Source organism: Schistocerca gregaria, chromosome 1, assembly GCF_023897955.1.
Source record: "Schistocerca gregaria isolate iqSchGreg1 chromosome 1, iqSchGreg1.2, whole genome shotgun sequence".
NCBI lineage: Eukaryota > Metazoa > Arthropoda > Insecta > Orthoptera > Acrididae > Schistocerca > Schistocerca gregaria.
The window spans coordinates 655,423,129-655,437,768 of record NC_064920.1 but is presented as its reverse complement, the minus strand read 5'-3'; the positions used below and the strand labels follow the sequence as shown (position 1 = coordinate 655,437,768).

At 42.8% G+C, this 14,640-nt stretch overlaps 2 protein-coding genes across 2 annotated transcripts in view; one reads left to right on the top strand and one right to left on the bottom strand.

Moving 5' to 3' along the window:
* Positions 1–13,719, bottom strand: part of LOC126361468 (iron-sulfur cluster assembly 2 homolog, mitochondrial) — a 32,124-nt gene extending 18,405 nt beyond the window's left edge. Inside the window, exons 1-2 of the mRNA XM_050007793.1 lie at positions 13,628–13,719; positions 12,972–13,142 (exon numbers count right to left, since the gene is read on the bottom strand). Of these exons, the coding sequence (XP_049863750.1) occupies positions 12,972–13,142; positions 13,628–13,719 (263 nt within the window). The remainder of the gene's footprint in view (positions 1–12,971; positions 13,143–13,627) is intronic.
* Positions 13,720–13,931: 212 nt separating this feature from the next.
* Positions 13,932–14,640, top strand: part of LOC126361442 (calcium-independent protein kinase C) — a 219,019-nt gene continuing 218,310 nt past the window's right edge. The window contains exon 1 of the mRNA XM_050007790.1: positions 13,932–14,279. Coding sequence (XP_049863747.1) covers positions 13,932–14,279 — 348 coding nt within the window. The remainder of the gene's footprint in view (positions 14,280–14,640) is intronic.

Sequence of the window (14,640 nt, the reverse complement as noted above, 5' to 3'; positions counted from 1 at the left end):
CAGTTTCAGTTAATTTAGTGTATTCTCAGATCTAAAATACACATTGACATTTGCTGTAATCAGTTTCTGCTAGTGTGTCATTACTGTTTTTCAATATGTATGATCATAATTGTAGCATCATACATCTATGGACAGACTGTCAAGGACAAAATTTTCATTATCTTTTACAGCATTGTGTGCCTACAAAGCAATTCTGCAATTGTGCATAAAGAAAATCACACAGGTGTTGGTTGTCATCTAAGGGTGCTGTGTGCGTGTTGGAGCTCTGGAAGAAATGGAGGATGCCCCAGGTGGAAGAGTAACCCAAACTAATAGAAGGCGAGTGAAATGAGACAGACAAATTGTGGACAAGACGAGACACCAGAACAAGAACAACATAGATGGCCTTTGCCACAATTATGACAACTAGGCCAAGAGCAGCAGATAGACAAATCCAATACATGATCAAAGAGAGTTATCAGGTGTCAAGCAAGATAGTTACCAAGCAGTCCTAGTACAACAAAGATAGATGTGACAGCTGTGGGTCCCTCTGGTGGGCATTCAACCTCCTTAATGCCCACTAACAGATCCCCTCCCCCTCCCCCCTAAACCCTACGCCCAACAAAAACAGGCACATATGGGTGGAAATGCCCCCGACTGTGCTGTGGGGGGTGGCGGGTGGGAGAAAGATGTATTGTTGAAACCCAGTTGCTCTGATTGCTGGTTGCTGCCAGAGGGGATGTTCAGCAGTGTCCATTGTGACAAAAATGGAGGTGAGAGCACTGGGGGGTTATCCCAATCCTTATGGATGCAGAATGTTGTGCCAGTCAAGCCATTGTGGGTCACTGGCAGTAACCAGTGGCACTGCCCCTGTGGTCTCCTGGTCACTGGATGGCAGCGGGGTAGGCAGTGGATGAACTGGGCTCAAGGCTGGAGGTGGTGTTGGTGGTGACACTCGAGCCCCTTCTGTGTTTGGACAGATGTAACTCGTCGCCCGTGGGTCTCTACTACCATCACCAGTGTCCAACCCTCAGTACTCCCACAGGAGAAGGTCCACACAGCCATATCAGGTGCGTAATGCTGAGATAGCCATGAGGTGAGTGTGGGAGGGGTTGGCGGCATCAGAGTATAAAGTAGGGCCAGCAGTTGGCACCTGCGAAGCAGCTTGGCAGGGCTACGACCATCAATCGGATGTGGTGCAATAGGTACTCAAATGCAGGGTGAGGGATATGGAGAGGCAGTTCAAACAAATTTCAGGCTTGCAGCCGGTCGTCGTTCAATACTTCGCACGATATTTCAACTGGGCACCTTCCAGTCATCTTAAGGTGAGCCGTCGCAGACTGGCGAAAACGTCCTCCGTTCCGCAATATATCGTACTGTAAGTATTCTGTGCATGCGTCGAAAACTTGATAGTTAAACCACACTGCCCACCGGCAGCGCCCTCGCTGGTGGAATAGTGGAACTCAGTCGCCCTCTGCGTTGCTGTTTGCCACGGCCGTCGACGCACTCTGTCGTCTCCGATTTGAGCAAATCGTGGAGATGATGGGATTCCATGCACTGTCCAGCTGGTAGTTGCTGTCATGGTTTAACAGATTTTCTGCCAGTCGTATTTCTATGGATTATTTAATAATGGAGTCCCAGAAAGACATTGCTGTGGACAAAATCATTGTTTTCTCATACTCCATTGAATGTCCAGTAGAAATACAATGTTCAACAATAGTGGACTTGCTTGGCTGCAAAAGGCGGGTGTAACGTTGATGTTCAGTGCAGCGTTCTTCCACGGTGTGTGTGGTTTGACCTATGTAAGCCATACCACATTGGCATGGTATCTTGTAAATTCCGGCCTTAAAATTCACAATGGAGAGGCAGATTATTTGACAGCTTCCTTCATTTGTTGCTTAAAGGTCTGAATGAGATGTTCCACTTGACCATTTGAGGAATGATGGAACAGATGGCAGAGTACATGTTTTATGCAAGTGGCCAAACAGAACTCTTTGAAAGCAGACACAATGAATTGCGGCCCATTATTGGAGACCAAAGTGTGAGGTAACCTTTCATTGGCCAAACCCTGTGTGAAGGCAGTGGGAGCAATGTTGATGATGTGGACACCTTCTGTACCACATATGGGTAGTTTAAATAGGCATCTACGATGAGCAACTACTTTGATCCCAAAAAGGGGTCCACAAAATTGAGGTTGTTACAGTCCCAGAGACAGTGGGGTGCAGGCTAGGGTGCAGCTAGGTGCTGGGCACACCCTTCAGCCATGGACCACACACTTGACATTGCTATTGATATCCTGCCAGTATATGTATCAGCAACCCAACAACATCATGTGGAACATGACTTCTACAATTTGGCTGGAAGGATTAACTGATTGTATCTGATTCAGTATTCAAAAGAATGACACATTGAGAACCGAGAGCCTGTGGGGAAATGGGTTTCCATGGATTCAGCATGGTTGCCAACCAGTGGATGAGCCAGGTTGGCCGCCACAGATCACCTATTGCCAGACCTGCTGCAGGGTGGTTTGTGGTGTGTGGCAGTGGTGATATGTGTGGTCATGATGGGGAAACCAGCCCACATATGATGTCGTACAGTATTGATGCAGAAGCTGAGGACCCCATGTTGGCCAAAACACAGGGCTGGGTAAATGTAACAAGGTGCTGGCATTAGAATGTTGTGCCAGGGCTTAAGCCAGCTGGTATAATTGTATGCACTCTGGAACAATGTCCAATGCTGGAGGTAGAGAGGTGTTCACTCTGGGATGTTGGATTGGGGTTAGAATAATGTAACCAAGAGTTTGTGATTTGTAGTTACAGAGAACTTTGTCCTGAAAAGATAGACATGAAATTTTTTAATGGTAAACATTCAGCGCTCCCTTTTCGATTTGTGAGAAATTGCTCTGTGCAGGTGTCAACAACCTGGATTCGTATGCAATTGGCTGTTTAGAGCCATCCTTTTCCCTGTACATCAAAAACGTCCCAATGCTACAGCCAAATGCAGCATGCATTGGCTGCCAAAACCAATGGACATTCTGGAGAGAACGGCACGAAACAAGGGGCAGATTTGAGCATGGTTTATAATTGGGTAGAGGTCTGGTCACATGCAGGGGTCCAGTAGCAGGGAACCTCTTTTGTGCAGTGTGGGCTGCTTGGAGTAGGAATTTGGAGTAAAAACTGCCTTCAACAAAAACACATGCAGTTCAGGTAAGTTCCTTGGCAGGTAAGGAAATTGATGGAGGAGACATTTCAACCAGTAGACCTAATTCCATCTTTGGCTAACCAATGCCCCAAATACTCCACTGCTGGGTGAAAAAATCTATACTTCTCCAAATGATGCAGACCAGCATCTGGCAAAGTTGTCAAGTGGGAGCAGAGATTTTGTAAATGTTCCAAGCAGGAGGGTCCCGTAAGAATAGGATCATTCAGATAATTCACACAAGATGGAATATGCAGTGTCAGTTGTTCCCGATACCTTTGAAAAATTGCTGGAGGTGAGGCAATGCCAAATGGAAGTCCCTTCTACTTAGATAATCCAAAGGGCGTATTGAAGACAACAATGTTCTGGGATGTCTCATTTAAAGGCTATTGAAGGTGAGCATCAGTAAGGTCGATCTTTGAATATTATTCCCTACCAACTAATTTGTGAAGAAGTTCTTCTGTCTGAAGTATAGGACAAGCTTTAACCAGCAGTTGAGCAATAATGGTAGCCTTGAAATCCCCACATAATCAAAGAGAACAATTGGGCTTCTTGAGTATGACAAAGGGGGTTGAGCCCATACACTAGATTTCACAGGCTCAACAACTCCAGGAAACTGGAGACAGCGAAATTCCTACTTCACTGCAGTATATAAAGCCACTGAAATGGTAAACCGAAGTGTGGCACCCAGTCAAAGGGTGATGTGCACCTGAAAATCCAAAGCACAGCCCAAATCCAGTTGAACAGTGATGTAAATGCCAAGTAAAGATTGTCCAGTTCCTGAAAGGGGACTGCACTGGATACAACTCTGACTTTATCACAGATAGTAAATCCAAACAGTGCAAAGGCACCAAGGACAAAAATGTTAGCAGCCAATGGGTAGTCGACAAAAAATAACACAATGAGCCATGTAATGTATTTGTAGGCTGCTGTTACCAAGAACTGCCCACCAAGGGCAATAGAACTGTCTCCATAGACCACCAAACGCTGTGAGGGTGCAAACAACTCGGACGAGCCCAGTCATGCATATGTTGTCCAATTTGATGAAAGAGATCGTTGATCCCATGTCCACATGAAGACAGATGTGCCCATTATAAACATGGTACGCGAGATGTAGCTTCTTCTTGAAATTGTCACCCAGCAGGACTACTGACTGCAATGCATGTACGGTGTCCTGATGCACTCGTGGGCTGGGCGAGTTATGCAGCTATGATACATCGACCAAAGATGCCCTCTTTGCCACAAAGTGTGCAGGACCCCCAGTGATCAGGGAAATCCATCAGGGAGTGAGTGTAAAAATCGCTATGAGCAGGAAGGGAGTGGTGACGAGAAACTCAGAAGCCACAGAGACTTAAGACAGGGAGGAATCACACTGGTGCTGCAACTTGGGGCTGTCCTCACCTGCAGTGTGAAAGTGAAGCATGTGGAGGTGCCCCAACAACCACATCCTGTTGCCTCGCCATGGGTTGTTTGTCAGCAGACTGTCCAATTTTGAATGAGTGTGTGATGTGCAAAATGTCCCCCAATGAGGAGTTATCTAGTTTCAACACTGCAGTGCAGACCTCCAGATCGCCATGGGTTGTTTGTCAGCAGACTGTCCAATTTTGAATGAGTGTGCGATGTGCAAAATGTCCCCCAATGAGGAGTTATCTAGTTTCAACACTGCAGTGCAGACCTCCAGATCCGTGCAAGCTGGACCACCACATCACAAATCAAAGAATCCACATACGAACCAAATGAAATCACATTTGTGGCTGAGACCTTGCAAGTCAGTGAACCATGAGTGGTATGACTGCCCTGGCTGTTTATGGTATTGACAGAACTTGAGCCTGGAGGTAACCACATGGTATCTTTGGGAATAATAGCAGAAAGTGTATCTCCTGACAAGAGAGTGTGACAGTGTCTGACAGTTAGGCCAACTTTTGGAAGCAAGTTTCTGGTGCAGCACAAGACAAAAATATTGATCGTGATAAAAGTAAGTGTCCCAGTCCTCCTTAGCACCATCAATAGGTGGAAACAATGGGGGATGTAGGGGTGTGCCAGTAGCAGGAAGTGTTGAAGCCTGATGTATCTATGCCTTGTGTGCAATGAGTTTGTCCATTTGAAGCTATTATTGTAACAACTCTAATTGGAGCTGCTGCAGCAGGCAAACCAGTATAGCTGCCATGCTACTAAATGATTTCCCTTTTCCTCATCACCAACACTACATTCACAGGTAGCCAGATATCGATGCAACACTGGAGCTCCAGAAGAAGTGGAGAAACACCGGAATAAGTGGAGAAACAGAGGAAGCCGCTAGGTGGGAGAACCGGGTGGAGAAGAGTAACCCAAACTAACAGTAGGGGAATGAAATGTGTAAGACAGACTGCAGACAAGATGACAGGCCAGGACTAGGACAAGCAAACTAGATGACATGAGTGATACACAAAGTCTTTGCCATAATGACGACAATAACGCCAAGAACAGCTGAGCAATAAATCCAACACGCAACCAGCAAGAGTAACAGGATGACAAGCAAGTAGTTTTCAAGCAGTCCCAGTACAAAGAAAATAGATGACAATATCAACTGTGAGCACTGAAATGTGCTGGGGGGGGTCTGCCTATCATCCGTGTGGAACCTTACTGGCTGCATACTCAAGTAGTGAGACGGTGGTGCTCTCACCATGTGAGCACAGTGCTCCATGGCCACAATGCCACCTAATGGCCATCCAAGTCCATTCCCTTTGGTGGGCATTTAACCACTGTGGCACTCAATAACAGAGTAATAGTGTTCCAAGTTACTGCCTCCAGCTGTCACAGTTTTCCAACAGATGTTGGTAAAACAGGCCAGACCACACCAGACAAGACATAATCCTGTGAAGTTTCCAACATAAACAGGAATAGGTTTGCTGACTGTGCTCATCAGAGAAGTTAATGTGCCCCTTGTAGAGTACAAGGGGTCCTGCTTGTAGTGTACAGCTGATAGTATTTTAGGAACCAACAACAGAACTGATTGGACTCATTCTGCACCGTTCCATATTCCCTCATCAAAGATGTTAGGAATTGGTCCTCTATGTAACTGTTTGATACCCTTTTATTTAACTACATTTAAGTTACATTTATACATATTCAAAGCAAACAGCCAAATATAAAACTGCCAAGTCATTCTGAAACAACCTAAAGTCACTCTAAGATCATGCTCTAACAACAATAAGGAAAGGTTGGATTGCTACCCAACATATGTGGGAGGCACTGAGTCAGACAGACAGACATAATAAAAAGAATGCTTGAAATAATTCAGCTTATGGGCTTGAGTGTGTTAAAACCATAATTAACATCTGCCACAATTCAACCTACAAGTTTTATGTTACACAGTAATGGAAGGGGCTGGGAATGAGCACATGAGAAGCAGAATTTTTGTTATTTGAGCAAGTAATACAATCAGCAGTCATTTTTGTATCAGTTTGATAACAATATGTTGCATGTTACATCTAACTGTTAACCTTGTGCATGGTGATCATCATGTGCCACAATACATAATCTGAAGCACATGTTCAGTTGCCCAAATACTGCAAGGGGTAAGTGTGACCAGATACAAATACAAAAATACTATCTCCACTAACAACAAACAACCCATATCAGTAGTTAATGGGATACGGGTCACTTTTATCACCAAAAAGTTCAAATTAAGAGTATTGGCCTGAAGATCTATGGTTGCTTTCCATTTGCATTTGGCTGCTAGAGAAAGCAAACGTGTGTGTGTGTGAGAGAGAGAGAGAGAGAGAGAGGGAGAGAGGGAGAGAGAGAGGGAGAGAGAGAGAGAGAGAGAGAGAGAGAGAGAGAGAGAGAGAGAGAGAGAGAGAGAGGGGGGGGGGGGTGAGGAGAGCATGCGTACTCTAATCAGTCTAACCTCATCTTTAGTGTCACTAGGGGTGTAATACACAGAAAGTGCTACAGTATATTCCTAAACTCTTCACTTAATATTGGTTCTTGAAAATTTATAAGTAGGCTTTCAGGAGATAACTGATTATCTTCAAGCATCTGCCAGTTCAGATGTTTAAGAATCTCCATAATGATCACACATAAGTCAGGTAAACTTGTAACCTCTTCTGCTTCTCTTCTTTTTATACATTAAATATCCCCTGTTAGGCCTATTTAGTATGGACCCCTATACACTGGAGCAATAATCTAGGCTGGGTCATATGAGTGTTTTGTAAAGAATCTCCTTTTTATATTAATAGCCACAATTAGACACTTGCATTACCTATGACAGCCTGTTTCATATACTCACCAACGGTTACACCCATGTTGTTTCGAGTTCACTGATCCCAAACACGACTCACTGACACTGCAGTCAAAGGATACTATGTTCATGAAACAGGTACACATTCTACTTTTGTGAACATTTTAAGACATGAACATTAATTAGATATGGCAGTAGTTATGTGGATCACTTTTGCTTCTCTTGTCATAGCTAGATACCTGTGTAAGGTGTACTTTCTTCTTATCACTGGTCACAGCTTTTTGTTCAAGGGATCTATAGAATATTATGGTTAAAACAAGATGCAACTCAGCTGCAAATTCTGTACAGAATGTGACAGATATTCTATTAGGCACTGGAGGTTTGTTAAATTTTAGTTGTTTCAGTTGTCTCAACACCACTGACATTAATACCTATATCACTCATCTTTGCAATGCTGCCAGAGTTAAACTGAGGCAGTACTTCTGTATTTTCCTTAATAAAGGAACAGGTAATTTGGAAGAATGCTTGCAAGCAATATATATAGGTGGTGCAACTATCACAGAGTCAGATATTGATTGTGAGGATTGACACACAATGTGCTGCGAAGAAAATGAATTTTCCGATCCGATTTAGATAGCTATTAGATATTTCTTATTACTTCTACAAAGTCCAGCAGCATAATTAACTATGAAATACAAGCTCATTAAAGTTTGAATTAAGCTTCTATACGCTATACATACAATGAATGTTCCAAACAATTTCCTAAATTACATCATGGGGCTAGGTAGGTGGATGGGTGAAAGTAAGTTTATCAGTTTTTATTGTCAAAAGTAATAACATGTTCAGAGGAGAAGCAAAACTGCTCATTTCAGTTGCAGCAATTAAAGCTGATGTATTGGAAATATGGAAGCGTCTGATCCCGCCCGTCTGCTTTGACCCATGACGTCACAAATATGGCGGAAACGACCATACACCACAGTTCCGATATGGCGCATATAAAGTCACTGCATACACATTATGAGAACGAAAATACATCGAAAAACAAACACACACATGTTCCACAAAAAGCCTAATGACACTAACGGGACAAGCGCGGGAAATAGGAGTTTTTTGGGTGGGGACAAACTAAATATAATGTCTGCTTGTGTCTGTGTATGTGCGGATAGATATAGGTGTGGGTGCGCGAGTGTATACCTGTCCTTTTATCCCCCTAAGGTAAGTTTCCGCTCCCGGGATTGGAATGACTCCTTACCCTCTCCCTTAAAACCCACATCCTTTCGTCTTTCCCTCTTTCCTGCTGAAGCAACCGTTGGTTGCGAAATCTTGAATTTTGTGTTATGTTTGTATTTGTGTGTCTACTGACCTGCCAGCACTTTCGTTTGGTAAGTCACATCATCTTTGTTTTTAGATATAAATATAAACAAATTTAGACACCCACCTCCATACAAAATCACGCAAAATGACGAAAGAAACCGACATCACAAAACTCCCCAAATACCACTAATCACAATATCATCTGGAATCGGACACTTCCCTTGACCTATACAGGGTGTTACAGAAAGGTACGGCCAAACTTTCAGGAAACATTCCTCACACACAAAGAAAGAAAATATGTTATGTGGACATGTATCCGGAAATGCTTACTTTCCATGTTAGAGCTCATTTTATTACTTCTCTTCAAATCACATTAATCATGGAATGGAAACACACAGCAACAGAATGTACCAGCGTGACTTCACTTTGTTACAGGAAATATTCAAAATGTCCTTCGTTAGTGAGAATACATGCATCCACCCTCCGTCACATGGATTCCCAGATGCACTGATGCAGCCCTGAGAATGATGTATTGTATAACAGCCGTCCACAATACGAGCACGAAGAGTCTCTACATTTGGTACCGCGGCTGCGTAGACAAGAGCTTTCAAATGCCCCCATAAATGAAAGTCAAGAGGGTTTAGGTCAGGAGAGCGTGGAGGCCATGGAATTGGTCCGCCTCTACCAATCCATCAGTCACCGAATCTGTTGTTGAGAAGCGTACGAATACTTTGACTGAAATGTGCAGGAGCTCCATCGTGCATGAACCACATGTTGTGTCGTACTTGTAAAGGCACATATTCTAGCAGCACAGGTAGAGTATCCCATGTGAAATCATGATAACGTGCTCCATTGAGTGTAGGTGGAAGAACATGGGGCCCAATCAAGACATCACCAACAATGCCTGCCCAAACGTTCACAGAAAATCTGTGTTGATGACGTGATTGCACAGTTGCATGCGGATTCAGCCCACACATGTTGATTGTGAAAATTTACAATTTGATCACTTTGGAATGAAGCCTCATCCGTAAAGAGAACATTTGCACTGAAATGAGGATTAACACATTGTTGGATGAACCATTCGCAGAAGTGTACCCGTGGAGGTCAATCAGCTGCTGATAATGCCTGCACACGCTGTACATGGTATGGAAACAACTGGTTCTCCTGTAGCACTCTCCATACAGTGACGTGGTCAGTGTTACCTTGTACAGCAGCTACTTCTCTGACGCTGACATTAGGGTTATCGTCAACTGTACGAAGAATTGCCTTGTCCATTACAGGTGTGCTCGTCGTTCTAGGTCTTCCCCAGTCATGAGTCATAGGCTGGAATGTTCTGTGCTCCCTAAGACGCTGATCAATTCCTTCAAACATCTTCCTGTCGGAACACCTTCGTTCTGGAAATCTGTCTCGATACAAGCGTACCACGTCACGGCTATTGTCCCGTGCTAATCCATACATCAAATGGGCATCTGCCAACTCCGCATTTGTAAACATTGCACTGACTGCAAAACCACGTTCGTGATGAACACTAACCTGTTGATGCTGCGTACTGATGTGCTTGATGCTAGTACTGTAGAGCAATGAGTCGCATGACAACACAAGCACCAAAGTCAACATTACCTTCCTTCAATTGGGCCAACTGGCGGTGAATCGAGGAAGTACAGTACATACTGACGAAACTAAAATGAGCTCTAACATGGAAATTAAGCATTTCCGGACACATGTCCACATAACATCTTTTCTTTATTTGTGTGTGAGGATCGTTTCCTGAAAGTTTGGCTGTACCTTTTTGTAACACCCTGTATAGCTCAACAGCAGATCCCAATCCCATAAATTAGGACCTAACACTTTCCTTGACCTATATAGCTCAAAACCATCTCCTGATACCAATACCAACATTCACAGCCACACATTGGGATCGAACACTTCCCTTGACCTGTTATCCTTACGACATCTCCACATACGCCGGAACTTTAAGTAAGCCTCATTTCTTCACGACATACTGAACACTTCATGACTTCATCCAAAAATCCGAATAGTTGGAGAAATTTTATCAAAGACAACACACTGTCCCTCATCATAGCTGCCATCCGAAAACTGTTGACCCTGTCAGTCATATCCATACCTACCAAAGACATAAAAAAAAGCAATTTACCAAAATTCACACACAACGCCACACTCGCAAACTAAACCAAAAACATCACCTAACACACCAACAGAGAGCACCACCGATCACATCAAAACGACACCTACAAATAGGCCACTCTCACGAACTTAAATTCCGCACAGTCGTGATGTCACACACCACAACAGCCTTACGTCACGGGTCAAAGCCGACAAGTGGGATCGGATGCTTTGGTTGACCCGATCTATTAGGTTCCTGCCAACAGCACTCTCAAATATTGTAACATACTGCTGTGATTGAATCAAGCAGTAATTATCTTTACAGTCTTACTTTTTACAATAAATACTCATCCACTTATCCATTTACTTAGCCCTGCGATTTTATTTAATTTAAAAAATAAAATAATCATTTCAAACATTGATCATCTGAAATAATGATTGCTTAGCAGGCTGTACACAAAATCCATATTGATCATCTTTTGTCATTGTAGTTGTCATCACCATAAACATAATCAGTATCTGTTGTTGCACTATGGGACTCAACTTCTGAGGTCATCATTCCCCTAGAACTTAGAACTAATTAAACCTAACTAACCTAAGGACACCACACACACACACCCATGCCCGAGGCAGGATTCAAACCTGCGACGGTAGCGGTCGCCCGGTTGCAGACTGTAGCGCCTAGAACCGCTTGGCCAACCCGGCTAGCTCAGTACCTGTCTCCATGCAGACACTCCTCCTATATGTCTCTAGCAGGCATTCTTCCAAATTACCAAGCAACCCCAAGAGACAGAATTCAGCATTTTTGCTTTTGATTAGCCGCACTTGATTACAGTTCTGGTGCCATCCACAAGTGTCTAAACACTGACTTTGTTGTCACTTTCTGTATAGCCAGTTTTTTATGAACTTTCAATAAGATTCTGCTACAGTAGCCACTGAAGGCTTCATGCATTACCTTTTTTAATAAACAAATCCATTTCACTTGCAGCCCTATAGCCCTATGCTGCAAGACTAAAAAAGGAAATTATGAAAAATATACAATAATTGCCAGCAACGTGTACCAGTACACATTACTGTCCTGGATAAGGTCCTTGTGGAGATGATTTGCCAATGCCTCCTCCTACCCATTTTTTAGTGTTACACTAGTGTCTTCTTCACTTGTAGTGCAGCGATGAATGTGCTCAGAATAAAAGGGAGGGAGAAACATGATACTAATACGTATCCTACTCTTTGCAAATAAAAAATCAAGGCAACTGTAGAGCTTAACATGCTCAGTCAATAAATTAATATTCTTCAACAGTGTCACATGACCTGATTCTCAAGCATACCTGCTCAAGCTATGGTGTGTTCATATGGTGCTCAGCTCAGTTGCAGCATTGGAAAAAAAATCTATTTATTGCTCCGAGTTCAGCTGACAACATATGCAACTTTAAAAGCTGAGCTACAGTGCTCTTCATTATGTTTATGTGACTCGACAAGTTGTCTATAGGTAGATGAATAGAGTTCTCTCATATCATATCTAGCAACAGGATGGAAATGATATTTATAGGCATAAATACACTAATATATGTACTTATTTAAGCCATAAATTAGGGAATGAATTGTCTTACTTTGTAATGTGTACAATGCACACTGACCGATTCAAACTCCTCTAGATTTTGAAAAATTTGCTCCCTGGAACCTGGAGCAGCCTACAGTTTTTATTTCCTACAGAATTCGCACACTTTTAGAAGTGAGTTCCTGTGGCTGCTTAATCTACATTTATTTACTTTTTTGTATGGTTCCATCACAATGATGGCTTTTGCAAATATCTGAACTTTAGCTAATTGTAGCACCCAGTTCTTGTGTGATGTTATCTGACCAATTCACTTATGTAAAAAACAGCAATTTTGGAGTCTTGGCGCGCACCCCCCCCCCCCTCCCCCACACCCACACACACACACACACACACACACACACACACACACACATACACACACGCGCGCGCGCTTAAATTACTGCGAAGTAAAAATGCCACCTGTATTCTCTTGTAGACAGACCCTATGGCAATATAACTCTTCGTTTCGCTTTTTTCTTTCCTTAAAAATATAACGGAATACTTAGATTAGTTCCAATCTCCATCAAAACAGCTTACACATCATCGTCATTAATGTTTTCATCCAAGTCGAATTTGTATTGAAAACCCGAGCAGCCTCCTCCTTCCACAGTGATGCGCAAATTAGAGCCGTCGCTTGAAATTTCTTTAAGTCTCTTGGTACAACTGGTACTGACGTTGAGAGGTTGACCAGCCGCCGAAGAAAACCACCTGTAAAATATTACCAAGAATGATCACCAATATTCTAATATACTTTTATAGCTGTGTTGCATTCCCTTAAATTATGCAAAAGAAAAAGGAAATGAATTACAGTTTCACACGGGTATAGTTTTCTGAGTAATGGTACCTATTATTTCAAATCTTACATTGAACTTCAGACACTGTATCAAAAATTGGTTGAGATACGGTGCTTAAAAAGATACCGCTCACAGCTACGCATGTATATTATAGTTAGACTTCTGAACTCAAACTTTTGAAAGTATTTCACATTACATTAATTTTATTTCGTAGTCCGAGTAAAATTAAAATCGATTCTTAAGTTTATAGTTCACAAAAGTACTCAAAGATAGCGTACACACTGCAGCCACAGCTGGCTGGACAGCAGCACAGTATTCATGCTACCGTATTTTAGACTCGTACGTGTAGCTTAAAGTAGAAAAAATCGTTTTAATTATGTAAAGCAATTATTTAAATACCTTTCTTTTCGGTTTATAAACGTGAAAAATGTTGACTTTCGGCCGTACTTCGAGGATAAACTGTACATCACCAATCTGCCAAATGTCGCCATGTTAGTCGTGACGTATCGAAAGGCATTGTGGGCTTGCTAATTAGAGTGCAGTGAATTTTTATCAAAATCGACCTTCATGGCTGTCAAGAAAGCCTTGTTTTTGGAAGAAATTTTAAGAGTTTTCCTATGCGGTTGACGTACGATTTTGTTACGTGAGTGGGGAGTTGGGTTTGCTGAAGAGTATTGTGTGAGTTGTGGGTCAGACGACGCCAATGTTCACTGGAACCGTAAGGGTACAAATATGCGAGGCTTGCGGGTTGAGACCTACCGATTTTCAAAAGCGGCATAATATGACGTTTGGGAAACCAGATGATCAGCCAACAATAGATCCTTATGTGTCGATAGATGTGGATGAAAGCCATTTGAGTCGCTCGACAACGAAATGCAAGACTTTCGATCCGGTGTGGAACGAATGGTTCGAGCACGACGTGCAGGGCGCCGTCAGCCTAGGGCTGACGGTTTTCCACGATGCTGCAATCCCACCGGACGATTTTGTGGCAAATTGCAGTATTCCTTTTGAAGAACTGCTTCAGAGGAATCGAGATTCAACAGACTTCTGGGTATGAACCGTTCTGTAGCTTGCATGAGAACCACTGTTGATCGAATCTTGCTGCAGCTCTGAGTGATGCACAGCTTTGCTTGAACAGCTGCAGCCATGAAAATTACATAGTTATTGCTTATTACATCAGTTTTAATACGCACGTCTAAATTGTCTCTCTACTGTGCCACGATACTTGTATTATTACAGCATGAGTTAAAAGTATTGGACTCAAAACTCATTGATGTATTGTTGCAGATGCGTTCAGACAGAACTGTTGTTAATGATATTGCATCCTGGGTACAATGTTCCGTATCAGAAATGTTTCCAAGTATTTCTCTGTTTTGTATGAAATTAATTAGCCAGCAGTGTAACCCCCATTG